Here is a 25,060-nt window from a genome sequence, read left to right as displayed (position 1 = left end):
ATTACTTAACTTTTTTTTTTTTTTTTTTTGTATTAGGGGACCTTTGGTTTTATCCCATTTTTTTTTAAATCATCAAAAAAGCTGATTTTGACAACTGCTTCCTTCAACTGATCTGCAGATCTATTGAAATTACACCATCAAGTCTCCTTTTTGTCCAGCTTCAAAAGGAAAATATAAAGGACTTTTTAACTCTAAAGATAACCCAGAAACTGTAACAATACTATCCTAGCTCGCTTTCCATCTGCAATTAAGATCCCATGCCTCACCCTTTGTGGAAGTAACACAGCCCATTTCACTGCAAGTGCTATATAGCTACGGTACCTCATTTCTAATCTGCTTTTAATCTAAGGCCAGAAATAAGATAGAAAAAACAATACCACAAATTAAGCAGTTATACATGAGCAAAGCACTGTGGTACTGCTTAGGAGCACACGTTTATTATGGGGTAAAAGAGGGACAAAGACGTTTCTCAGCAAGAGTTAAATATACTTCAGATTTCCTTCTACGGATAAATGCAGCTACTGCAGAGCAGCTGACATACATTAAATCACCTGTCAGCCTGCAAACAGGTAATCGCTCGCACACCACACCCTGCTTCCTTTCATTGGTGTTAGTCAGCTAAAGGTTGCCTCTGCTTCTCTATTTTGATTTATCCACTAAAAACATAACATGGGTGCTGATTTTGATAGGAAAGCCAAGCATACGCAAGGCGTAGGAGCACAGCTCTACTCCCTGAGCCCAGCTTGGCCCTGCTCTGCTCCCTTTTTGAGGGATCACCCACAGCGCACAGACAGACTTCCCTACGGGTCAGAACTGTTAATATCTTTTTGTCTCAGTGACGGAGGAAGGAGAAGGGCAATAGGACAGGCTGTGTAAAGGGAAGGATCTGCCCAGGGCACACAACATTAGGACTGAGCCATGCAGGTACAGAGGGCAGTGAGGCACTCTGCCACCGCTGGGCGTTAACTCAAGTGCTTTGGGAAGCTGTAAGGGGAGCAAACAGCCGATTGCATTTCTGATTAATAAGTGTTTTCTTTGGGCAGAGAAAGAAAGGACATTTTTACATCATAACTAATAAACTAATGACAATTGGTGTTTTCTTCACAATAAGTGTTTTCTTACGGGCAACATTAAAAAATGCAGTCTCAGTATCTGCACAAAGTAGATTCTTACTGACCAAGCAATTAGCCTTACAGAGAAAATATCTGCCTACTTTCACCTTTTTAATGTTTAGGTATTTAAACTATATACTAAAGCAGTAGATATAAAAAGATGTAAAAATATCTAAAAAACTGCAGGATGGCCTAGTCCTCTTTGGCAGAGGATATTTTCTTCAACATGTTCAAGTTGCCGTAGTAGAAAGACTTCCTTTCAGCTTGTAAAAGACGGGTTGATTAGCCTTTTGGTTTTAATAAACAGAAATAAAAACCACATTACAACACGGAAAAAAGCACATAGAGAGAAAGCACAGGTTAAACAGCCCATAAGTGCTCTAAAGGTTGCCATACTCACCTGCTACATTAAGCTTTTCAGCCGCCCCCAGGCTGGGAGCAGCAGTGGTAGTATTGTTGGTAGAGTTTGCTCCTGTTCCATTAAGTACGAGATTTTCCACCTTTGATTCCAACTTCCCAATGCGCTGCAAGATATTATCCAGTAAGACAGCAAGTGTTTTCTTCAGATCTACAAATCAAAAGTTAAAAGGCATAATAATGCAATGTACTCTGTCAGAGACTGGAATACATATAAAAAACTCACTGAGAATCTTGGTCATGAACAGCCGTTTGCACAAATATTCCCTATATTGTTTGACCTAACTTACAAGCTCCTCCGGACATGGGACTGAGTCTTTATATGTATTTTATAACATGCATAGCTCTTATGTTTCTTACATTTGAGTTGAAGAAATAAGTGTGCTTTGTAGTTGCTCAAATCATCATACATGGCTTAAATAATAATTAATACATGTCCACTACATGCACTTACCACCAGCAGTTCTGGGCATACACTACAAGAAGACTAAGAGAGCTTTTATGCCAAAACCAGCACAAAATGTACAAAACAATAATAATTCCTTCTTTGTGAAGTTGTTCAAACTACAAGAATCAGCTGGATCTATCCAAACAAGGGTGTGCATCTACCCATCCATTTGATTAGATCCTTTGCAGGGAAAGCAAGAAACAGTCACAGGAGTTTGTTCATCAAGTGACATCTCAAGAAGACTAAGCTGCCGGATATTTTCTTCTCCTTTTGTTCTTTTATTCAGTTTTCTTTCAGTAATGAAGATAGTTGGATAAGCTAAAACAAATACAACAAAACAACCCCCCCAAAACACAAAAGACACAAAAACACACAAAACTCACACCCACATTGTAGACTAGAGGGGAGAAAAACAATTAACCAGACTAAACTGCAAAATTAAAATGGGATCGAGCAAAGCAAGATGAAAGAGCATATTGTTCCTTGTTCACTTATGCTTGTTTCAAGATAAAAGCATTTGGTATGTTGTATCCACACTATTTTTACATTTAATTACATAAAATTATTATGTATAATACCTTTACTGCTTTTCATAACTCCTGAGACAAATAAATTTTCTGATCTGTAACAGAAAATTCCTCTATACAACAGAAGCGATTCATCTGACCAAACATCATTTGTAGCTTTGCCATGTGCTATTTTGTACCCCAATGTCATTTTTTTTTCCTGAATGAGTACCCCAATTCTTGTGCAAATGAGAGAGTAAATAAAAAAAGGTTAATACATTTAGAAATCTTATGTTCTTTTTCTCCAGGAGAAGAATTTACTCAGGAGCCATAAAGTAGATAGTTTTCTTTTGTTTTCCTTTGTTCTCTAAAGGTCAGATGATGAAATCTCTAGTGCTAATGGTTGGTCCTGCTTTCCGATCTAAGCATGGTGCAATGGAATAAAGTAAAAAAAGTAGTATTTATCAAAAAAAAATTAACAAATGTGAAACAGAAGTTACAGGCAAAAGTGGAATGGGAACTTAATAACAGATAGAAAAAGCACAAAGCAGAAGGAGAAAAATAGAAAAAAGTATAGAATAAAATAGGAATGTTATAGAAATAAAAGACTCGAGGAACAGTAAGAGGAAAAAATGTAGTGTGTGTTAGGCCATACACGGTCAGAAAAGAAAAGAGCTAACTATTCTAGTCTTGTAATACTGCTACTAAAACACTCTATGAGACACCTTACCAGCATGAAAAAGCACTTGGAAGCTAGTTTGGGAAGGGGAGAGTGGAAACACAGACTCAGAGGAATTTTTGAAAAACATCTGTTTACTGCTATAAAAATCTAATAGCCATTCCTTGGATTAGACCTTTAAAAAAGAAAGTATTTGATCCACTCCCATGACAGATCAATATATGGTATAAAGAACATAAAAATCAATACCACTAAGTGAAAAGGCGTCCAACTAATCAAGTTATTAATAATCGAAACCCTTCTGAGTGGGTGAAAGGCAGACAAATCAAGGCAATCTAATACTACTCTGGAACACGGAAATCATGATTGTGCATGTTAACAGTAATCAGAGGATGAGATTAAAGGAAGAAATGTAGGCTATGAGAATTGCCATGTTATGCTATTTATACCAACCAACCAACTTCTTCCGGCCACCGTCATTATGTTAGTCATTAACAACTTTGTTGCTGAAGAGCCACCCCCAGAGCTTGCTCCTAAGAAACCACTTGCAATGCAGACTGGACAGAGTAACTCATGGCTTACTTGCTTCCATACAGTATTATTTCACCTGGTATTTGTTGTTCATCTCAAAACCTGTCCCACTACCATTTTAAATAAGCGCATTATTATCATTTTGCATCTTTCAAGACTCCTTCATTTAAGAACTCCTGTCCAAACTTGTACTTATGCTGAAAAGTCGATGGACCTTGAAAACTCCCACACAAAGGAGAGAGAGAAGAAAAAAAAAAAAAAAAAAAAAAAAACACCTTAGTTGGCCTTAACTGGACAGAAGGGCTACAAAATTATTTCATCCACCTGCAAAATGCAGTTTAACATCTCCTGGGGAGCCTACCCACTGTTTGGCAGCAACTCAACTTATTCCCTAGCCGGATCTGGGACAGGAAATGAATGTTACGGACAGACTGCAAGGGAAACGTAGCTGAGGATATCCTGTGATCACGAAACTAGTGAGGACACAGATTCAGGCAGCTCCCTTCAGTCACAGGCCAAGAGAAATTACAGAATATGAACAGCTTGTTATTTAAGCAACAAAGCAATATAGTAGCTAGTTAGCAATACAATAGGTGCTACAGATAACAGGCAGCCTTATAGGCACACTTCCATGTGAATGCTAAAATTTATCAGGAAGAGAGTATAGAAGAGTGACAGAAACAAGATGACACCCCAGCACATCTTGTAAAGAGGAACTTTTAATCCATGCACCAAAAAGGTGCAGCCATATGATCTGTTGCACCCTAAATTTTAGGTTTTTGTCTAAACTCTATAAAAGACATCTACCCAATTTATTTAGCACAAAGTATTAAGAAAACTATAAGATGAAACTACTCTGTTTTGCAATTAATTTTCCAAGTAACCCAAAAGTGAGTAGGTAAGTAGGAAAGAAAGCAAGCAGAGAAAAATGCCAAACAAGTAAGGAGTATGGTAGGTTCTTGCCAACTTGAAAAGAGCTACACCTCATAGAAATTGCACCAAATTTTTATTTTAGAAATAATTTCAGGTAATTGTTGCACAGTTTCAACACATGCACTTACCCCCCTAATGAAATGAAAATAAGGAAGAATCAAAACTTACTATGCAAAAATGACTGCCCAACAAAGTATACTGATAAACTCAGAAAAAAATAATTCTTTAATTTAAGATAAATATGGAAATTTAAAGTTAAACTTAAGCTAGGGTCAGATGAACAATCTTAACTCTAGGTAAATTAGCTGAGCAAAAAAGTGAAATGGGAAAGGGCTAGAAACATCAGCATGGTAAGTCTGTGTTATCAGTTATGCAAACACTGCAAACCCTCCAAATTTCTCCCTAATGCACCCTCCCCCCAACATTTAAATAAAGTTTTAACAAATAACGAGAGGCATAACAGACAAAACTAGGCAGACGTTATAAAATTTAGCAGTCAGCTTCACAATGCTGGATTCAGGGCGGTTTGACTGCAAGCATGAAGGACTAAATGTTCTAAAGAATATAGTCCAGCTCTGGCTCTCAGCTGAACAACATTTGGAGTATATCAGTTATTCACATTTGGGCACTTCTGCGAGTTCAAAGTATATTCCTTGGCTTTGCACAAGTGAAACAAAGGAATACAGACATTTCCAGCAAATCCATACTAGTCATTACTCATAACTGCATTAATTGCAGGAGTAGAGTCACTGTAGCCTATCTGCAAGGTTAGTGAGGAGACACAGTCCTAATTCCCGATGGAAGTGACGCTGTTTCAGCTGTGTACCCTGCCCTTCCTCACAAATCATCAGCTACACCAACACTAACACAAGCTGCTTTTTCATCTATGCAAGTTCCTAGCCATATAAACAAGTACTCACTTTCTAAGCACATTCTTGTCATTTAGGTCATCTGTAGGGTACAAATATCTGCTGCTCTAAACCCTTCCGCTAGCAGCCCAGAAAGGCCCCTGGCTATTTGCATGCTAGGGAGTCTGATAAGCTTAGGGGGTTCTTGTTAGGGTTTGCTGCCATTCATATCTTCATACTGAGACAAAAATACGTTGATGTCATTTACATATACATGGAAATTATTTTCAAAAAATAATGATAGCAACTGACAGAAAAAAAAAAGAAAAATCATATTTTAAGTTTGAACTAGGACTTTGAAATTCCAAAAAGATCTAAAGTTATTCTTGCTCTGAAAAAATGAAATAGAAGTGAATTGTAACATGGAGAATAAAATAAAGTTTGGATCAGTCAGTAATACACAGCTGAAGAAAGCTAAGCCATGACGACAGTGCCCGGCACCATCCTCTTACTCCTACTCCAACGGAGCAGTGGCAGTGTTCCCTTCAAGACAGTTACAGTTGACGAGACTACTTCATGAACCCTTTGCAGTCATCTCAATTTTAACAAGATCTTCTCTCTCCATCTCTCAATTGGATACCATACTAGCAAAATTAGGAAACACTATAAAAATCAACAGATCAAAGGAAATGCACTGCACTGGCAAAAGGTTTTGATTTCCTTGCAAGCTGCCTCCTCTTTGCAAAGTCAGTCATTTAGCAGCGGGGTATGAAGAACCTTTCCCACATTGCCCATGGTAATGTGCTTAATGGGGTGTATACACAAAAACTCATTTACAAGCTTCTTGCAAGACAATAGACAGCAGAACTGAACTGTGGTGTTTTCTACCTTTTCTACCCCCTTTAGGGCAATTCAGTTAGTGCAACTCCTCATATATCATGACATGATTCACGTCTTTCTGGCAATTAATACCTATTTCTTTCATGTATGTTTAGAAGTAGTTTCCTTATAATCTTCCACATGTATGTTTAGAAGTAGTTTCCTTATAATCTTCCAGTTATTTTCCTCAATTCTTCATTATCTTCAGCACCATATCTACCATTTATTCCAGTTCAATAGATGTTACATTACAATATTTCTGCAAAAACACTCCCTCAAGAGAACACACTGAAGAAATACAGAACCGGTCTCAAGTTGAAAGAACAAGGGATCAAAATTCTCATTCTGGTCACTGACATGCACACTGTTACTTTGAACTGAAATCTAAAAATGTCCAAGTGCTGCATTCAAGTCACTGGCACAGTTATCTTTACAGCAGAAACCTTTAAACAGCTGGCAAATCATGTGTCAATTACTTTATTATCCTTAGGGAGGGTACATGAAGTTGTGCTAACTGGTAGAAGTGCTCCAGGAAAGCCAATTAACCTGGATTAGTGTTACTTTAAAAAGAGAAAGGGGCATAGTTCTGAACGAATTGAGGTGTTTACTGGATAACACACTTTAAATAGCTACGCTGAGTCACTAAATCAAGAAATAATCTGATTATAATTTACCCTCTTATTTTTTTCCTCCTATTATCACGATGTAACACTCACATTCAATGGTGATGGAAACTATGAACAGAAGACCGGAATTTGGAAGTAAGGTCAATAAAGCAGCATTTTGAAGGGTAATGTTCATACCACTTAGAAAAAACCTTAATCAAATTATCACATAATCTCAAACAGGCACTTACCGTATGCTGTCACTGTCCCAACATAAGGCCCATCTACAACATTTTTATTTTCTTCAGCTAATGCTTTGATGTATCTTTTGCTGAGATCCAAAATTTGTTCACGCAGGACTGAACTGCTTTCATGCTGCGTTTGCTGCTGAATAGTAAAATGCAGAAGCATCATTCCCCAAATGAAACCAAAAGTCACCAAAAAAAAGCCGAGCTTCTGAGAGGACAGCTTCCATGGAGAGAATGCCATGATTTCCAGCAGCTTCACTGAGTTACTACTAAGGTTTCTAAAGCATGAAGCCAAAGAGCAAGTTCATGGTCCAGCTACAGCAAGGTCAGAGAGCAGGACTCAGTCTTAGTCTGACTCCTTGGTCAGCATATAATTGTATTTCACTTCCATCCTGTTAAAGAAAGAAAAGGAATAAAGTTACCACAAAACATTACAAGTTTTTACCGGGTATACGAAGCCTTCAGGGCAGCTGCTACAAAAATGGAGTAGAAAATATGGTTTCTTTGTAAATGTTTGATTTGTACGTATCAATATTGTGCTGTAGGTGTCAAAGCTGCGACAAGCTGCGACAAGCCCTGGGATGGAACAGGAACACGCTGAGCCTGAGCAGGTGCTGAGCACCTTGCAGTATCTGCAGCTCATTCTGCCCCTCCAGCACAGGTTCTGAGCTGGATTGCAAGGTAAAGCGGCTGTAACTTATTTTTTTTTTGTGTGTATGCACAAAATCTTTGTGATGCTGCCAACGTAGCAATTGAAGATGATTCTCAGCATATTTGAGTTCTCTGAAGACGAGTAATTTTAGCTAGCAATGACACTGCTAGGAGTTCCTGGCAAGAGCCATGGCATATGGCTAGATAGGTGATCAGGAAATCAGATTCCCACAAGGGAAAAGAGGGGAAAAAAAGAAGCCTATATTATTCAAGCCAATGCACTCTCCTGGCTCACGCTGCAAAGCTGACTCCTTCCTCATAAAACAGGTCAGCGAGGCTGCCCTTTACACCTGAAGTCATGGAAAACACACTTCTAGTTGCCACACTACTGTCTTCACTATCTAAAATTAATTATTCACAGACCTTTTCCCACACTCGGAAAAAATGAGATGCAGAGTGAGTGCCTTCTAGACAGACAAAAGGATCAGCTTTTCATTATGATTCAACCCCCCCACCAAACACACAACCAAAAAACACCAGGCACAAACTATCCAAAGGCACCAAAAGCCTGCGATGAGGGCTCAAAACAGGGTCTTTAACATAAGACCCAGCAACAGAAGAAAGGTAATTAAAAAGGTAATTAAGTGTAACTTCTCAACTTGAAACACAGATTTGGTAAAATGTTATCCTTTTAACTCCATAATGCTCCCCGCCAAGATTAGAGGACATCATGTTCTCTTCCATCCTGCACCGGCCCTGCTAATGCAGATGTTCCTCGGTTCTAATGGGATAATCACACAGATGCCTGCTGGCACCGCGCGCTGTTTGCTCCAAGGCCCTCCAGCCCGGCAACTTTCAGCTGAACTAACAGTCCTGCACAGGGACATAAATAGCTTTGCACTGCCTACCTTCCAGGGTCTTGTGCATGCATACATTACTTTATTTGAGGCAGTCCATGCACACTAAGCATAACACTAGAAAAGGAAGTAACTGCAAGGTGCATCTGTGCACGTGAAAAAAACAGTTAGCTTGGCTGTGCGGTCATCGTGTGTTGAGGACAGAAAGGTGCCGAGTGAGCTCACCGAGAAAGGTTACAAAGCTGTGCTAGCTTCCCCCACGTTTTAACTGTCTGGACAGGGCAAACGAAGGACCCTGCTTACTTACTTTCTCTATAAACTTTAGTTTGTTTTCCAAAAACTGGCGGAGGAAATATCACTTCTTAGAGTTTGGGTTGATGAAGTAGTAGAGTATCGTTATTTCATTAAAACCAGAACACTTCACGATTTGTTAGCAATACCCACAGTGAAAAATACAGACAAATCAATAATGTCAATAGTGTAGCAATAAAAAAAGATTTCGCAATGTTTAAAGCCTGTAGAGCAGAAGCAAGAATGATTACAAGAGGGTCATTTGTACACAGTATTTCTAACCTATTAGAATGATTTGCTAGAACTGTTGGCTTTCCTATTCTGTTTAGTGATAGGCAAGCAAATAAAAGAGCCTTAATTCAATTCAAAGCTTAAAAGGAGGTGAATAGGAAATATTAACATTTATCCATAAGAAAAAAATAAAAACACTGACAGATGGAAGAACAGTTCCCACTATTCTGAGTGACAAAAACAAAACAAGTGTTATGGCTCATAGCTAAAGCTCATAGCTAAAACAGACAAACAGGTCAACATGATACTGCCACTGAACGAACGCCCATGACTAGCAACTTGCTGGGCGAGGGCAATGATACATACTCAACTCACCAACTTTTCAGCATGGCTCAGTAGCTCTAAAGAATCACAGGCATTTTTAAGTTTTAAAAAATAGAACAAGAAAAAAAAGTAAAAAACTTCTTGTAATAAACCTAAGTAACAATCTCCAAAATTCTGAAATAATTCCAGCACCCTTCTGGAAACTGGATTTATTTGTCATAGTGGTGAGGTTGCTTGTGATCAGTTCTCCCCGATCTGCCGAGATTAGTTAATGTCCCAACACACAAGCATGAAAATGCTCAAAGTGAAGACACATGCAAGGCAAGAAAGCTGTTAACAAAGAACAGCTTTGTTATGTTCATCCCTAAATTTAACTCTAACCAAAACTTCTCTACAACTTCACAAAACATGCTCAAGCTGAGCATTTTTTTTCACATTTCCAGATACACTTGGCTCTTTTTAACCAAACGGCTTGGCTCTTTTTAATAAACATACCTCAATTTAAAAAGAACTGCTGCTGCCCTTAACAACATGGATAACTTCTTGTTGTTGAAAGGGCTAATTTTGCATCCATTTTTCACAGGTATATGAATTCTAATAATCTTTACATTTTTATTATTTCAGATTCATTAACACATAATGTTTCTGTTCTAAAAAGAATGCAACAATGCTCAGCAGCTGGGCAATTCATCAGTCATTCTGTAGGACATTAAATGCCTATATCTGCACAACAAAAACCCTCACACTTAATTTAGCACAGCATCAGGAAATTATCCTAATGCAAAACTAATCCCCTACATCAGGGAGGCAAATCACACATTTCACAGCATTTTAAGCCTTGACATTTCTTTTTTTGATACTCAAAATAGAGCACAAACAGTTTATCTTCATGTGAAGATATTTTGAGACAAATAGCCATGCATCCCTCCTCCTCTATTTTTTTTTAAAGGTGGTTTTATCATTTACAAGACAACTAAAGAAGACTACACAACGTTTCTTTAAAAGTATGTATATATAGGAAGTTTAATGCTGCCTTTCCAATGTACAGCAATACAAGAAATTAAATCAGTGTGAAATAAGAAATTAAATCAGTGTGAATTTGCTGCAGGACTATCCTTAGTGAGGATTCCAGAAGAAATTCAGCACTGCCCGTCAACAGCTCCACTTAGAAAGCCTTAACTGCCTGTACCCAAAGCAGAGCGCGCTGCACCCATAAAGGTGGAAGCAAACTAAGCAGCGTTTCGTTGCTGTTAGCTTGTAATGAACTCAGACATCAGCAGTTACACAGCACAACTAGTAAATAACAAAGATGCATTTCTGTACACGGTGGCTCAGTGGAAACAGCATCGCTGCTACTAAGAACAAGCTCTCAAGCCTTATTCCTCTATGGAGATGGCCCTGAGTGCTTATGGAGACCAGGAGAAGCATGAGAGAAGGAGGCCCTGGCAGCAGAGGGGCTCAGCAGCATCTTTGGCTGAATGACAGAGGCAGAGTTAGGAGATAGAGAGATTCAAATAAGATCTCTTAAAGCCCCACAAATTAGGATCCCAATGCAAATGTTCGTCTATTCCCCAGGTTATTGTGGAAGCTGGCACACGGTATTTCCATACAAACAACTAAAAACAGAGACACTTGTCACCATCTTACGGAATGCCCCGACTGACAACAGGCAGTTTCTCTGGTCTTAGAAAGGGTATGTTACTCTAAAAGCTCCTGATAATTCAAGTGACAAATGGGTGGGTTGCCAAGAGCCACAGCCAGGAAACACAGTGGTGAGTGGAAACACCTGCCCTATCCCAGCACCCTGCAGCAAAGGGATGCCAGGAATCATTCTTCATTGCACCAGCTAATGTAACACATCTTAATAGGGAAGGGAAATCTGCTCCAACTTCCCTTCTAAAAGTAATGAATTCCCCTGGGACAATCAGGTTTTAAGAGTTTAAAACAGACACGGTATGTATGCAAAGGGACGTACATACATGTAGTGGATACACAAGAATTCCAGGGTAATGCTCAGCACTGTCCCCTATAGCAGCTGCCCTGGCTGAACAGATATGCACCATACCCCCCTGCATGCAAATTCCTGGACCTCCTCGTACTGCAGCTTTTCATTCCCACAGGAATCGCTCAGCAGAAATCTCACCTGAGCTGGCCAGTCTGTGTTCAGCAGTAGTTCAGTCCATGCTGCAGACCAAATGCACCTCGGGCCCTGGATTTTCTTACTGCAAGAGGTTGATTTTCTTTACTCCTTCTGGAGGCCAAATTGACCTTTCTTTCTTTCAAAACACAGCATTAACAACAAGACAAGCTGCTGCTTACTACTTAATACAGTCAAGAGAAATCAAAAGGGTTGTTCTGCGTTGGTTGAAAACAGGAAAGGATAAGCTAGATCAGAGAAGGAAAAAAAGAATTACCTTGGTTTCTGATATGAGTACTTATCTTGCATTTGAGCTCAACTGTTGATCACACCAGGTGGGTTATCTTTGCACCACGTACATTTTAAGGACTTTGCACATACATTCTGCTGATACAAACCTATCCACATATCTAAATAAATCTCAGCACATCCAGTTGCTACACTGACGGTTCTGAAACAATTTAGCCACTGACAACTCTGAGCTACTCAAACACTTGTGTCAGCGGACAGACAGCAGAGACGGTGGAAGGGCCTTTCTCCACACCTGCCTTTCATGGCAAGGGCCACAGGCTGCTCCCAAGCCTGAAAGTCACAGAAACAAAGGAGCAGAACTGCAAAGTGACAACCCTCAGCAAACTTAGAGTAGCTGCTAATTATTCTCCAAGAGCTTATTTCAGCATTGTGACATTTTACGAAACTTGAGAAAAAACAAATGCCTAGTACTAGCTATTCAAATCAACCTGATGCTTACTCTATATGGAGGTAAAACAAACAAACAAAAAACAACAACAAAAAAAATAGCCAGATCAAAGTTAAGTTTACAACCAAGTCTGGAAGACTCCACTGATTTCAACAATTAATAGTTAACAATGAATTAATTTCTATTCATAAGTTCAAAAATTTTAAACCACCTCAAGACATTTTAATTAGTCTTAAATGAAACTTTCAACATTTGCTGGCATTCAATTTTACAGAGGACACGATTCACAAGTAAGTTCTGCAAGGACCAGAGACACACATGCTAGAGAAGTCTGTAATACTAAGTGAATCCAAGGTCTAGGTGAAGTTTCCAGGTAGGTAAAATTATGTCCATTACCTACATTATCGCAAAGGGCATCTCCATTTGCAGAGGCAGCTGAAAAGCCAAATAACTAAACCTGATTTGTACAGTGCTATCTGCTCACTCACATTTTTGCTATCTATACATTTTATAATTTAAGTTCCTTAGTATATAAAATAAATACATAAAGCTATTTCCTTAGCTGCATTATAGAGTCTTAGTTTTCTTCCTTCTACTGCTCAATTTAATTTTCAGCAACACTTCTGCCAACAGCTTCTTTTCTTCTATCTGACAGATGTCACTACTGCTTCTCCCTCCTCTCACCCCCATCTACGTTGGGATGGTACCATGTACTGTTACTGAAGTGGCAATTTGGGATGCAATTTTTGAGGAAAGCAGAACAACACTGGGTCACAACAGCAGAAGCAGGACAGATGGACTGAGGGAGAGCAAGAGTATAAATACTCTTGGCTTGTTTTTGAGTTTCTTTTTCTTTCTCTTTTTTAAGATGTAGTAGAAATTGGCAGGAGGTGGTGGGATGGAAACTGAAAGAGAGAAAAGCAGCCTTTGATAAGGTGCCATAAAAATAAGTAAATTTTCATTTGAACAAGCAGCTTGCCTTCACTTTCAAAAATAAAATTTTCACTTAGGAGGAGGTTGAGTGTAACCCAACCAGAAGTTCCACGTGTGAATCCATGATTTCACACAGCACTCTGAAATGTTTCCAATTTTCTATCAAGCACACAATTTTCTGTAATTTATTCCTCCAGAAATTAAACCACAGAGAGATGTTCTTCATTTCATGCTGTTTGCTTACACTGAGATTTCAGAGAGGAAAAAGAGAAAAGTAAAGGACGTTTGCACATAAAAGATCAAAAGGACAAAGCTCCCTGCAAATCTATGATGACACAGATTCAGGATACAAAAAAAAAAAAGTTTTCTTGTCCCCAAAGCTAGAGTAGGATCAATCTACAGTACTTTAACAAGAATATAATAAGTATCACGTGTCATGTCACAAACATTACCTTTAACTGTATTGCACTTAAATGACTTACTGTTAAATACTCTACATTACTCCATTCAAAACCATTTTGGAGTTCAATAATTGTGCAAGCTCTCTCCATCCTCGTCTTAAGCTATTTGTGAACAGCTGCATATGCTGGTATATGGCTGGATGAAAATGCTAGATAGCATTTTCTCACTGAAAAAGCTCCTACCCTTTTATCCTGCTTCTTTCAGTGTTTTACGGTACTTGCTGGTCATTAAAGGAATTTGGAAAGGAGTTTTAATAAGGCTGCACAGAGCACAGAGGTACAGGCTGCAGCCTTCTGGTACCACAGCACTTACTCACGATGACACAGCTCAGAGGAATCAGTGCATTCAAGCACAAAGTTATCCCAACAGCTTCATGTCAGCAAAAATACAAACACGAAAATAGATTAAAATATCAATTCTTTGGATTTGTCATCTAAAACTGCTTTCTTGCATCATGGTAAGGTAAGAGAAATTTGTTTTATGTTTTATGCAAAAGTACACATCAAGTTAGGTCCCTTGGAGCATGGACTAAGTATAATGATATTAAAATATGGTTTATGGCAATAGAAACATTTTGTTCAGACAGTGATTTAGAGCTCAAAACTTTCTGAAGACTAACACTAAAGAATCTCAGAATTAAGGATTTTATATAGAATAAATCACAGCATTTTTTACAGGATTTTCTTTGATGCTTTTTTTCTAAAAAAAAAAAAAAAAAAAAAAAAGGATTTGTATTTATCTATAATATGTGAAGTGATACATTTTTAAGGCCATAACCAAAAGCTGTTTTCATGTCCTTTTATGACAGCACTTGGAGGATGAAACACTGAAACAAATTTCAGCACTAGAAATAGGAAGACTTCCTTAAACTTCAGCAGAAGTATTCCTGACCTGTAACCAAAAAAAAAAAAAAAAAAAAAGAAAGAGAAGCTATTTACAGGCAAAGCACAGGGTATTAATAACCTTCTGTCTTGTCACTGTATCAAAACATGATGCCCAAGATAACATTTTCTCACTGAAAAAGAAGATTTGGGGATGTCAGCATGCTGATCAAGAGATTAGATCTTGCTAATCATGAGATTAGGAAGTGGTTGTTTTTCATTTGATTTGACAAAAAAGTAAATTAAAGAGAGTTGGAGGGCTTCAGTCATCACCAAGACTTAGGAAAAGGGATCTTCAACAGCCTTAGAAGTAGAGGAGAAGGGATGCAAGCTCATTCATAGCTGGAGCAACTAAGCTTCAATTACTTCATCAATTTTATTAAATTTCAAGAGAACTGTAACAATTTTTATCCTAGTTCTAGTATGGATACAAGCATGCACCTTTTTATCTTCTTGCATCTACCCAAAGGTCCAATTCAGTCCCTGGCTAATGCACTACACCCTCTTCTTTTCCATTCACTTTGGCATTTTCCTATTAACAATTGTAAAATATGGTACTGGCTGAGAAGGGCTCATATTTTTCAGATCATCTGAAAGTTCTCTAAATTAGCAAGTGAAATGCTGCTGGGCCGTGCAGAGCAGCCCTGCGTGTGCAGCTTCATTCCAGGGGAATTCTCTCCTGCCACCTTAGGGCATAGCATAACTATAGTAGCAAGCACTGCAAAAAGCTGCTAGGAGTTTATGGAGATTTTTTTTTTTTAAGCAGAAAAAAAGAACTATTAATCTAAGCCTAATTACTCAACATCCTCACAGGAAAGAGATTCATTGCATAAAACCGGAATCCCTTAGCTTGTTTCATGCACTCGGATACTCCAGGCCCTGGTCGTTAACCACAAATCCACCTGTTAAATCACATCTGTCCAAGACAACAACAAGCAACTCTCAACAGAAGCACTGTCCAATCCCCATGGCAAAGTCAAAAAATGTTTTGTATTTAGCAAAGAAGCTCCCATCAGCACAGATGGCCAATTACTGTCCCTTGTCAACTTGGTGGTCAACACACAAAGAGGTGGTGTCAAGCAACTTGCTGACTCCAGATGGATGAAGACCAAAGAGTCGGGCTAGAAAGAAATACACAGGAAAATAATATGCATGCTACTGAACAAGAACTTATCAAATCATAGAGAGGAAAAAACTATTCAAACTGAACATTAAATAAGTCTGCAGCAATATTTATTTCTTGTAGGTTTAGAATGTCTTGAACCTGGGTCAAAATATAACATTTCTTCCTAGGGATTTATTCTTGGCAAGCACTCTGAATATGCTCCAGTTTATGCTGCAAGACAAATGGCTGAAAATAAGCTGCATCTCTAAAGTGCAAAACTTAATGGAATTAAAATTTCACTACAGTCACCTGCTTGGAAGCAACTGAGCTGGTGCTTATTTTGCTGCTCTAAAGCTTGCACTTATGTCCTTTCCTTAGTACTGAACATGAAAATGGGATCTACTTCAGGTCTAATTTGAAAGTTACTGGGACAGCAAAATATTTTAGTGTTTCCTGCACTTTGCACATGCTGATATTTATCAACAGCTGATATGCCAAAGATTAGAAGAGCCTTTGAAATCAAAGTTGCTAACATTTCTTGTATCTCTAAGTAACAACAATTTTGCTGCATACAGATGAGCTTTGCATGCCATTAAACAAACATCTATCCCACCGCAGCTGAGGAGTGGCTGTTGTGTTTACTGAGTTAGTGACAGCATCAGATCTACAGAACTCAACCTTTTTGCTGAACTAGTACAATCTCCCAACACAAACACAACACTCTAAATGTCAAAGTGCTTCCTTTTAAGGGAACATATGTTCCATACACATACAAAAAAATAAACACACAGACACATTTGGAAACCTAGAGTGACACAAGACAGAATTTTAAAGTAATTGTAGGTTTGAAAAGTAATATTTTTTCTCCAAAAGAATATGATCAAATACTGAGTGAAAGGAAACTCTCCAGACAGATGTTATAGGCAAAGGAAGCAGTTCTGATCCAACCAGGAACAAACAGGGTCACGCATAGCAAAGATATGAGGCTTCACATAAAGCCTCTGAAACAGAAATAATTTGCTCTGCACACAATTCTCATGATGCTTCTATGAAGTTTAAAGCTTTACCATAGGCTACGACAAATACTGAATGGCTTGATGAAGTCTACAAAAATATTTCCAAATGAGCCAGGACCCCACAGAGCACTAGTCCACATTCCAACTTGTCACTCATACACTGTAAGCACTGGGCTGGTGGAAGGCCTTTGGATCTCCAGTTAACACCACATTTTAAAAAACTACAGAAGTTTTCTTTGTGGAAAATGGGAGCTGTACTTAGCATACTGTAGGGCACAAAGCTTAGGAACTATTTGGAGTAGGTGGAAAGCAGCCTCCTCCTTCCTCCACCCCTAGACAGCTGCAGAACAGCTTGTCCTGGCAGACTCTGAGCGGGGGGAGGTTTGTGTCAGCTGTGGCCCCTGCAAAACTAAACAAAAAAAAAAAAAAAAAGTGAAGTGCAAAGCAGCCAGCATAGGCAACACAAGGAAAGGGAATCAGTACAGTCACTTTGTGGTGCTCTCTCACAGCACTGCTGTTGCTGTGGGAGAGCACAAAACTCTCACAATCCAGAGAATAAGAAAAAATCTTAGTTTCTAAGAATAAGCTGCTGTTCTGCACCATATGTAATATTTTAGGAAAGTACTAGTATTTAGTACAGATAGAGTCTGACAAATTACCTTAATTGCCTGTACCCTGTCGATAACGATGGACCTCCTTTTAGCTTTCCAAGCTTCCATGTGCTCCAGGAAGCTACCACAGAAAATACTGGTCTGCAATACAGTGATGGTTTGGGTCTCTCTTCTACTTCCACAGTGCTTTTTGCAAGTCATCTAAAATACTGGAAAGGATTCCTGTCCAAAACCTGTTTTGTTGATGATGTTGTTTAGTCACAGTGTTGTAAAGCAGTGTTGTAAACTGAGCTATCAATTCACTTCAAAAAGTGCACTCCTCATGCAGACCTAAGGCCGAAAGTCCCAAGCTACCAAACTTGTTCATATCATAGATGTTCATCACAGAAGTCACTAAGAAAATAAAGTTAAATTAATAAATCGACTACCTGTAGTCCCCTTCTCAACTAATGTAATTCAACCAACAACTTCAATGACCAAAAAAAAAAAAAAAAAAAGAATACAAGAGAAACAATGTCTTTGCACTTATATATTTTGATTATAGACTGACACACAGTTGTAGAGCTACTAGGACCGAACAGGCTTTTAAATCAAAATTCAGCTTAGGTCTGAATGACCTGTAACTATCCTACCCAAAGGTTTCTTGAACCCCAGTAGCTTGGATAACATACAAAAGCTGCCCACCTCACCTACTGTCGGCTTTGATCACCAAAAGAAAGACTAAAGCATTAAGTCGGTTAAGAAATTGAAATATAAAGTAGATAGAAGAAAAACATGCCCTGAAGGAGAAGACGTGCTAACAAAACATTTCAGTGCAAGTCAGAAGAGTAAAACTAAAAGAATATGTTATGTTAGGCAGATGAAGAGGTACTAATAAGAGAACCTGACTGACAAGGGCAGGGCAAGTTGAATAGCTCAGTACAGTGAGTCATGCAAAACTGAGGGAATGGATCAAAGAACATCCAATAACCATAAATCAGCACCGTGTCTGATACGGCACAGACAAACCAAGGGGCTACACTGGCAGCTGCTAGCGCATGGCTAATAAGTTTCCCATATACAAATGGGCTAGCTATCGACAGAAGATATATTTTGCTTGTCAAAAGTTATTTGTACTCCCTGATACACTGCATATGACAGAGCATCCACCTTGACTGAGCTACAGGTACAGGAACAGGCTTTGATTTCTATTGGTCTTTTATGAGAAGGTGAAAATTAGCGACTAAAACCTCTTATTTCAAGGACTTCCTTAAACATATTTTCCAAGGTAACCAATAACTTCTTCACAATTGCTACTCTTCTGTATGACACTTATTCTTAACAACATTATCAACTTCACAGACAAAAAAGGGAGGTTCCAATCTCCGTGCAAATCGTCTTCCAAGTGCGTGCACTGATTTTCATCCTAAGGATTTGGTCCTTAGCATGTAAATAAGAGCTCTTCTGCTACATGCAGGTAGATTTACAAGCACAGCATTTCTACAGCTCTCTGGAATCACCAGGAACGAAGTGCAACATTATCAGTGCACGAGATGCTACATGTCAGCTTGCTGCACAGATAGTGGGAGGATATTCGCAGACAGGCATTGGAAGAAAAGTTATATATTCTTGTCATGTCTATTCAAGATGTATATAAAGGTTTAGTGTCACATTAATTACTAATGTCAATCAGTGAACATTATCTCTTTCCACATGATCAGTGAACAGCATTGCTTTAAATATATATTTTTCAGAACAAATAAGAATTTCAAGTGCTCTGGACCAGTAACCCTCTTCAAAACCATGTATGTACAGAGGTGCAGAGGCTGAGAAATTCAGAAACTCTGCTTGCCCAGAAAGCTCACCGCAGGTGACAGCAGAGACAGAACAAATCACCCACATGGTCTTCAGCCACTTCTGTCAGGTTCCCCACATGCATTCCAAGAATAAATTCCTCTCGCTGCTCTGACAACACATTATTACTAAAGTACATTCATTAATGCCGAGTGTAGGGTGCTAGCTTGGTATTTTACATTAAAGTATTGCACAAGAACATCAAGAGCTTTTTGATAAACCTTAGGACTGCCCAAGAATGTGTTTTTAAGCATTCCCTTGTCCACATTTGCAGGTTTATTAGTACAGCAAAAGTGAAATACTCTACAGAACGAGTCAGTTTGTGGGCCTGTTCTGTTTATCCTGTTCGCACAAAACTATCTTCTAGCCTATGCACTAATTTCAAACCTCATCTGCATTCTGTTTTTCAGGCTCAAATTCTACTTGGATAACCACTGAATTTTCTTTCTATGCCTTAGTAAACATATTGTACCACAAGCAGTAAAGCTTTCCCATCTCTTACTGGGAGTTAACCATTCCATCATGTTGAAACAGGTTGCTGCGCAGTGAGTGTCAGGGAAACACTCAGTTGCATGGCAGCCTTTCTGCAGTTTTATGCAAGCACAAACGAGCAGTCCATGCTCTTAGGTAATGGAATGATTTTAGGACCTATCAGGGTCTTTTCAGATGTCTTTGTGAAGGAAAATTTAAAATTCACCCTTTCCTTCTGCTTATAATAGCATCAAATTTTCAATTTCTAAATTGAAGAAAAACAACCTTCCAAATATCTGGTTTACAAATGCAATGAGTTTCAAGGGTTCATCTGGAAAGAAAGGTGGAGTTCAACAGCTCTGCTGCTTTCAAAGCTAAAGCTGGAGCTCTGCTTCAGGTGGCAAAGTAACTGGAGCTGGACACTGAGATGCAGAACCCACTTCCTCTTGCTGCTTCTTCAAGACTATAAAACAGAAAACGCTCCTTTAATCCATCCAAACACATCTATCATTAAACACACTCTTATTAAAATGTTACCTCCCCAATATATAAGTTTAAAAGTTTCAGCTGGTCTGCAACTGGCATAGTGATCCACTTACTGCCTGCAATAGCCCTTGGTCACTGTAGCCAAGAGGAGAGCAGGTAACTGTGTGCATTCAGATGAAAGTTTTTTGCAGTTAGTATCTCTTCTACGTAATATAAAAATCTAAATTAGTGCCCCTTTTAGCCTACTTCAGTTTGCAGTACAGCAGAAAATCTGGAGTGACAGGTTTGATTGATTTGTATTTGCTAGTTCTAGCACAGAGACCGTTTCCATTAGATTTAAAAAGCAAAAATGAAACAACATGGTAGGCCACAAAAATCCCCTTGGAACTGCACTCAGGTAACCTGGTTCCATGGCCAGGGAGAGAGAACAAGAGCAAAAATCCTCTTCAGGTAGAGGGTTTTATGATGGGGTGGGGAGGTTGCTCCTTCACTTCATGAACTTTCAAACAGCAGTGTCTTCAGAGAGCAGTTTATCATCTGCACTTTCTTCCATCACGTGTCCTACTCTCCTCCCTGCTAGTCCTTACAGGAAGGAAAGGTCCCCATGCCCGGCCGCCTTCCCTTCTGCTTTGGGATTGCACGGAAGCCAGGAAAGGCAAACACTGCAAGGAGAGCTGGTAGAAACATCAGTTCACGTTACCCTGAAATCTCCTACCAATTTCACCTATGTACCTAATATATCTAGTACCTCTTAATTATCTTATGCCATTAAATACACTTCTTTTCTACCACATTACTGCCTAGTTTAGTGATATTTTCAGTTAAACAAGAAAAAACATCCATAGAATGTTTACTTCTCCAAACAAAAGACAAACTCTGTCACAGTGCCAGTCTTAAAAAAGAAAAATAATAAGTGGCAGTTCTCATTATTTAGCTCTTGAACACAACATGAGCTTCACGAAAGGCATGTCAGTCTGCACGGAAGGGCAGCCATCTCTGAGGCAACTGTCAGCATTCCAACAGAAGCATTTTTATCCACTTAAAATAAGAAGTTTAGGAGGGAGAAAAATATTAAATTTCTTTTTGACAATATGCACAACTTCAGCGTGAGCACAAGCAGTTTGCAAAAAAATGTATAGCCATTTAAAACACTGTACAAAGCTTGTTTGTGTAAAATGTGTTTTATAAAATGCAGGAACAAGCACCTTAAGACTTGCTAATGAGAAAGCTCCCTGGGCAGGAGGACGGGCATTCCCACCCCTTGCACTTTCAGAGGCCTCTCCATCTTTTGGGGGATGAGAAGAATGGGCAAGGAGCACGAAGGTTAGGAGAGGACTTGGGAATACCAATGATCTCGCATTGGCAGCAGGAGAAGGATCAATGCCCAGAAAGTTTCCTGAGCAAAACTGAAGTGACAGTGCAAACAAATAAGCATCAGGGAGCTGAAAAATGCAGGAAACCAACTCTGAGAAAACTGGAACCAAAACCATTAACAAACAACCCCACACAACAGCCAGCTCTGCTGAAGACATTTCAAAGCACAAGAGCAGCCACAAAGTTTTTCCCCTTTCAGAAAAAGGAAGGGAGCAAGACACCCCACAATTTTCATTCAAGAACCTTGACAAGAAATCATCTTTAGTTTTAGCACTATGGAAAAAAAAAAAAGTTTTTTTAAAAAATGTTTATTCCTCCTCCACCTACATTTTTACATTTCAATGTGGCAAGAAAATTCCAGCATGCTGGGTTTGGGAGGATGATTTACTTAAATACCCGTTGTGTCATTTTTTAAGAGAAGCAAATCAGTTCGAAGGAAGTGGGTGGAAGGAGGAAAAAAAAAAAAAAAAAAAAAAAAGGGAAGAAAAGCCACATACACTAATGGAGCCAAAGCAGAAAAACAGCAACACCCAGGCTTCAGATTGCTTCATCTAACGGACCACTTCAAACAAGAAGAGAATCTAAAAAATAAATAAAATAAATTTTGTAAGAAGACACATCTAGTTACAAATTCTAGTGCGAACACATAATCCATTCATCTGCCTCTGACCTAAACACGTAATTAAAAAGGCAGGAGGAAGGACCTCAATCAGCCTAGCAGCACTGAAAAAGCTTAAGAGGTTACTTAGGAGGTTTTTAGGAAACAGATGAGAGAAAAGGACATAGCGCAAAACTGCAGATGCACATGTGCAAAAGGGACAGGTATGCTAGAAGCAGGAAGAGCTAAGACCCCAACAGACTTTCCCCATTATAATTCAAACTTCAAAACTTGCAAGCACGAGGGGTAAATTCAGCCTTAAAAAAAGTTAAAGATCAAAGAAATGTCAGGTCCGAACAGGAAAACCTCAGTGTGAACTAGGAGCTTTCGACTCACTCTATGACTGTACAGAGCAGAAGTGCAAGTCCTGCCCCAAGCAGCAGCAGACAGACCTGGCAGGCAGGCTGGAGATCAAACACATATACATGCAATGTATGGAAGGAGACACTGGTACTGCAGCTGGGAGGGACTGGCAATGGAGATAAAAATGGCTTCACATACCTGAGGTGTGCTTCATTATCTTAATGGAAGCATAACGTGTAGCACGGAGGTTATATATAAGAATATATAACTGCAAAAGATTCATTTACAGGTTTTTAAGTAAAAAAAGTCGTGTTACTGTCTGCATTTAATCTCTGACTATGGAGGAATAGGAACAAACTCAGTCTCCACCAACATTTTTCTCTAGTAGAGAAGCCTGCCTAAAATGGAAGTAACACAAAGAAAAATAACTATTTTTGTCGGACAGTTGTGCCAGTGACTGGCAATAGAAATGCTCAGAACTTGCTAACATTTTTCTTCTAAATTACAAAGAATACTTGTTTCACAAAGAGTTGTAATTAAGGATGCTTTTAAAATATGTTTATTCACTTCTGATTTATTTTCAGGAGCTTTTAAAGCAGAGAAGGTGCTTTTCCTGAACTTGAATAATTCAAATATGTTCAAGAATCCCACAAAATTCCTCATATTTTCAAGTACTGTCCTCAAAGGTTTGTTCTTTCCTTCATCCCACAGTATTAGGATTTCTTAACTTTTAGAGATAAGGCATGCCCTTAAAAAACAAAAAACACCCCTCTAATTATGGCAAATGCCACAAACAGACCCAAAGTCAAGAATTTAAATAAACCTCAACACAGAGATGCAAAAATACCAAAAGATCCAAGAGGATTTCAATGTAAAGGGATTTATGAACACACCCAAACATGCAGCTCCAAAACAGACTTGCCTGTCCCTGTAGGTGTTTAGATGCCTTTTAAAATTTGAATTTCAAGGCTCTCTCTGAGCACATTTCACACCTGTAGTTCCCATCAATGTCAACTTGGTACTGTGGGCTTTTAGCACCTCTAAAAATGCCTACACATTAAGTCACTTCTGATTATCTCCATCTGTGCACATTTATTCTTGCATAAAAGTATCACATCTCTGTTTACACTTTAAACCACAAGCCTGGACCTTGTGCTCATACGAGGAACACTAACAACAGGTTATAAAAGAGAAGGAGCAATGTCCGAGTTTTTCAGCACTGCCATTGCCGTTAATTAGTTCACTCCTTCATGCGTTAAAGGCAAAAGCAACGAAAAACAAAACAAAAACAAAAAAAGAGAATTTCTTTATTATTTGGTATATATTACTTGACATATAAAACAATGAAAGCAAGGCTTGTTTTAACATAATCAATATCCCAAACAAAAGAAGAATTTGAATACAAAAAGAAAAACCAAAAACACACACACGCAATCCAAGTCAAGGGAGGTCATTTTGCATCCTTTCTGTATAAAGCAAACTCTATCTTGACATTGTTTTCCGAACATAGATGATTAAAATCATGCTCACTGATAGGAGGTACTGACCTTTCAAGCCAGGGCTCATTTAATCTATTCGTGGCATCTAGCACTCCAGCATACTTCAGGGATACTTAAAGAGGGTACAAAATTCCAACACCAGTCAGGTCAGCAAAAAAGTTGGTCCGGGTCAATCATTCAAACCTGAAGAGCTAATAGAGTCCCTACATCCCTAAATGCTCTTACTAATTTCAATAAAATATGTATTCTAAACATGACTCCTTAACCAAAATGCTAATTAGCTGCTCCCACAGGAGAATTTGTTGCTATTTCTAGTTAACGCCAGAGAAACGTGGCCTTCCTGAAAGCACGAAGAGACTCATGCAGACTGTGCGGAGGTCGCAGCAGGAACCTCATTAGCATCGCCCAGCTCACGCAGCGCTCAATGACAACGCCAGCCCCAACTGATAACACAGGTCACAGGGAAGGTAGAAAGAAAAAGACTAGAAAACATTGAAAAAAAAAAAAAAAAAGAAAAGAAAAAGAAAGTGTTTTACCCTTTGTAACTACATCCGCTTCAGCTTGCAATGGCAGCAGGGAGATGTCTCCTTCTCTTGAACAGCTCCCAAACAGGTCCACTTTTGAGGATGGGAAGCATTATAAAACGAACCTCCCAGGATAACTACACAGTTATCAAATTTCTTCAGAAAAGCCAAAGAATATGCAGCAACAAGATGGCCTCACTAAGTAGTTATATTAGGTGAAGAGGCTATTTTCACTTCGAAGAAAAGGCAAGAGCTCCCAGTTACTTTAATGGGATACACTGCTGCCCACGCTGTTTTGATATGAATTTTCATCTATTCAAGAGTATCAAGTGTCAAGAGTATTAATTAGAAATAGACCGTTCATAGGTAATCTTGAAATACTATTACCCCTTACTGCTATCAGTCCTAATAAGTCAGTCACAAGTCTTATAAATCAGAGTGAAGAACCTTGTGGACGTGTTCCTTTGACCTTCAACCAAAATATTTTGTGGCCACAGTAGGCTAATC

The 25,060-nt window shown here is 38.8% G+C and overlaps 1 protein-coding gene across 1 annotated transcript in view; it reads right to left on the bottom strand.

Moving 5' to 3' along the window:
- MGAT5 (alpha-1,6-mannosylglycoprotein 6-beta-N-acetylglucosaminyltransferase) overlaps positions 1-25,060 on the bottom strand; it is a 105,528-nt gene that overhangs the window by 55,243 nt on the left and 25,225 nt on the right. The window contains exons 2-3 of the mRNA XM_088521763.1: positions 7,210-7,598; positions 1,513-1,680 (exon numbers count right to left, since the gene is read on the bottom strand). Coding sequence (XP_088377889.1) covers positions 1,513-1,680; positions 7,210-7,447 — 406 coding nt within the window. The 5' untranslated portion in view covers positions 7,448-7,598. The remainder of the gene's footprint in view (positions 1-1,512; positions 1,681-7,209; positions 7,599-25,060) is intronic.

The sequence above is a fragment of the Tinamus guttatus genome, unplaced genomic scaffold, assembly GCF_059628265.1.
Source record: "Tinamus guttatus ecotype Peru unplaced genomic scaffold, ASM5962826v1 Tinamus_guttatus_pri_ptg000133l, whole genome shotgun sequence".
Classification (NCBI taxonomy): Eukaryota; Metazoa; Chordata; class Aves; order Tinamiformes; family Tinamidae; genus Tinamus; species Tinamus guttatus.
The sequence above is the reverse complement of the archived record's forward strand: the minus strand, read 5'-3'. Positions and strand labels throughout refer to the sequence as shown.